This window comes from Nelumbo lutea, chromosome 2 (genome assembly GCF_056320005.1).
Source record: "Nelumbo lutea isolate HS-2025 chromosome 2, American lotus-T2T, whole genome shotgun sequence".
NCBI lineage: Eukaryota > Viridiplantae > Streptophyta > Magnoliopsida > Proteales > Nelumbonaceae > Nelumbo > Nelumbo lutea.
In genome coordinates this window covers 100,310,609-100,313,378 of record NC_142685.1, presented here as the reverse complement: position 1 = coordinate 100,313,378, position 2,770 = coordinate 100,310,609, and the positions used below count along the sequence as shown (strand labels likewise).

At 47.1% G+C, this 2,770-nt stretch overlaps 1 protein-coding gene across 1 annotated transcript; it reads left to right on the top strand.

Annotated features, from left to right (window-relative positions):
• The first annotated feature begins 322 nt into the window (after nt 1-322).
• Nucleotides 323-2,163, top strand: LOC148872316 (zeatin O-glucosyltransferase-like). Its single transcript, XM_088972185.1, has one exon. It carries the CDS (start codon nt 388-390, stop codon nt 1,963-1,965), a length of 1,578 nt encoding a protein of 525 aa, XP_088828311.1. The 5' UTR covers nt 323-387; the 3' UTR covers nt 1,966-2,163.
• The last annotated feature ends 607 nt before the right edge of the window (nt 2,164-2,770 follow it).

The following is a 2,770-nucleotide window of genomic DNA, read 5'->3' as shown; positions in this document are numbered from 1 at the left end:
TTCACCGGGATAATGTCATCCCTGCTCCTCACACCTGGCGCCTTATACGCACATGAACATCTTCCGTATTTATTAATTATTATTCACGACAGATATTTTTAATACACGGTGGATTATAAGTGGCAGATCCCGCTTCGTATAGTAATTTCATGCAATTCAACATTATTGTGGGGGAGCCGGATGAGCTGGACATAAAATCATGCACACCGGACTCTCCTGAGTGCTGAATACGTCAGTGTTCAGTACAGATGGGCCCAGATAGGGCCCACAATCCGGTCACCATTCTAAGGACTATTACAGTTACGTTTAAATATTTAATAATAGTTGAAATTAGAGCGTCTGTTCTTCCATTCACGACGACAATGTTCAATTCAATCACTTCCATCCATGGACAGCCCAAGAGCTTATAAAGACCCCAACTACAAGCACCAAATTTGCAGGGCTGAAGCCAACAAGAACAACAGCAACTACCCTTTTATCGATCGATCAATGGATCATCACGATGTTCTTCATCTTTCTTATCCTCGTCGTCTTCATCCTCATCGCCACTTCGCCGATCAAAATGGCTTCAAACAGGCGCCAGTGATGGTGGTGATGGTGCCCTTTCCGGCACAAGGTCATCTCAATCAGCTCTTACACTTATCCCGTCTCATATCGTCCTACGGCATTCCGGTTCACTACGTTGCCTCTGCAACTCACAACCGTCAAGCAAAGCATCGCGTCCATGGCTGGGATCCTCTCTCCACACCTAACCTCCACTTCCATGACTTCCCCTTGCCACCATTCCTCAACCCTCCGCCCAATCCACATGCTCCAATCAAGTTCCCCGCCCATCTCCAACCTACCTTCGACGCCTCGTTGCACCTCCGCGAGCCCCTCGCCCAACTTCTCGATTCGCTTTCCGCCATCGCTTACAGAGTTGTTGTTATCCACGACACGCTCATGGCTTATGCTGTGCAGAATGTGGCCGCCCTCCCCAATGCCGAGGCCTACGCCTTTCACCCAGTCTCGGCCTTCGCCATTGTCTTCCACTTATGGGAATCCCTTGGAAGACCTACAGATGAAGGAATTCTTATTCCAAACGACGTACCCCATCATTCTCTGGAAGGCTGCTTCACCGGTGAGTTTGCTAAATTCATTGCCCGTCAGTATCATTTGATGAATTTCGACGTTGGTGATCTGTACAACACATGCCGAGCAATGGAAGGTAGGTTCGTAGATCTGTTGGCTCAGGAGAAACTCAGCGGGAATAAGAGAATATGGGCGGTTGGCCCGCTGAACCCAGTTGTCCTTGGTGCGGCCAGAGAGTCTCCCTGGCGACGCCACAAATGCTTGGAGTGGCTGGACAAGCAACCACTGCGGTCGGTGCTATATGTTTCGTTTGGCACCATGACATCGTTGTCCGACGACCAGATCTTTGAGCTTGCAGTTGGGCTAGAACGCAGCAGGCAACGTTTCATCTGGGTGTTAAGAGAAGCTGACAGAGGAGACATTTACGCTGAGGAGGAGGAAGCTAGGGTAACCCAACTTCCAAAGGGATACGAGGAGAGGGTCGAGGGTGTGGGGCTGATAGTGAGGGACTGGGCACCACAACTTGAGATTCTGGCCCACAGAGCGACGGGTGGATTCCTGAGCCACTGTGGCTGGAATTCATGCGTGGAAAGCATCAGCATGGGCGTGCCAATTGCGGCTTGGCCCATGCACTCCGACCAGCCAAGGAACACCATGCTTGTGACCCAGGTGCTGAGGGTTGGCCTCGTCGTCCGAGAGTGGGCACGGCGGCATGAATTGGTCTCTTCCGACGCCGTCGAAGATGCAGCTAGGAAGTTGATGGCATCAGAGGAAGGAGATGACATGAGGAAGAAAGCTGAGATGTTAGGCGGTGCCGTCCGAGACTCCATGTCCGAAGGTGGAATTTCTCGTGCTGAGTTGGATTCTTTCGTCGCCCACATCTCTAGAGTCTAGATAGGTGTTAGACCTCACATAACATCTTAAAAGCTTTAAGTTGAATGGTTCGTTATTATAGCCACTTTGATCAAGTGTATAACGTTCAATCTTCGTTAGGTATTAGAGCTTTGAGATGTAATTATAGCCACTTTGATCAAGTGGTATAATGTTCAATATTTGTTATCCTTGTTATAATTAATTAATTTTCAGTACAAACTACGTGTGGGTGGAGAGTGGGTGGAACTGTACTTATTCAAACTTTTAAGTCTAGAAAATATCAACCTATTGACACCTAACAGCTTAACCTAATGATTCTTTTGAGAATAACCACGGCGGTGGTGATTGCCATTCATGAAATTGAAGCAGTGTCTGCCAAACATTTGAGCAGCAGGTGGGGTTTCTACTTCCTAGCTTTTTCATTGTCACCATGGTCTACAGACCATACACAAAACAAAAGCTTCGGATCGGTTGGTAAGGTGGTCTAATCAGGTCGATCGGGAACAGGCCCACTACCTTTTTCATTGTACCATTTTGAAGTTTATTTATAATTTAGGATAAGTAGACTGCAGTACTCCACCTAGAAATATGAAATTACACTGAAACGATACGACAAATCTGCTAGTTTGCCACCTGAAACAAGTACTATTCCTTGTAAATGATGAGGACTGCAAGCAGGCAACAACAGATGCATTGGGCCATGACGCCAACGTCTGTGTGGTGATCAGGGTTGTCATCACATCAAATGAACAAACAAAATTAAAGAACAAAAAGAGAATAAAGTAATTTGAATTGTTGCATTATGAGTACCGCATTGTGAGCATTT

Bases quoted from the DNA above. Each gene is read 5' to 3' on its own strand.
- LOC148872316 (XM_088972185.1), top strand. From the start codon at position 388: ATGGACAGCCCAAGAGCTTATAAAGACCCCAACTACAAGCACCAAATT.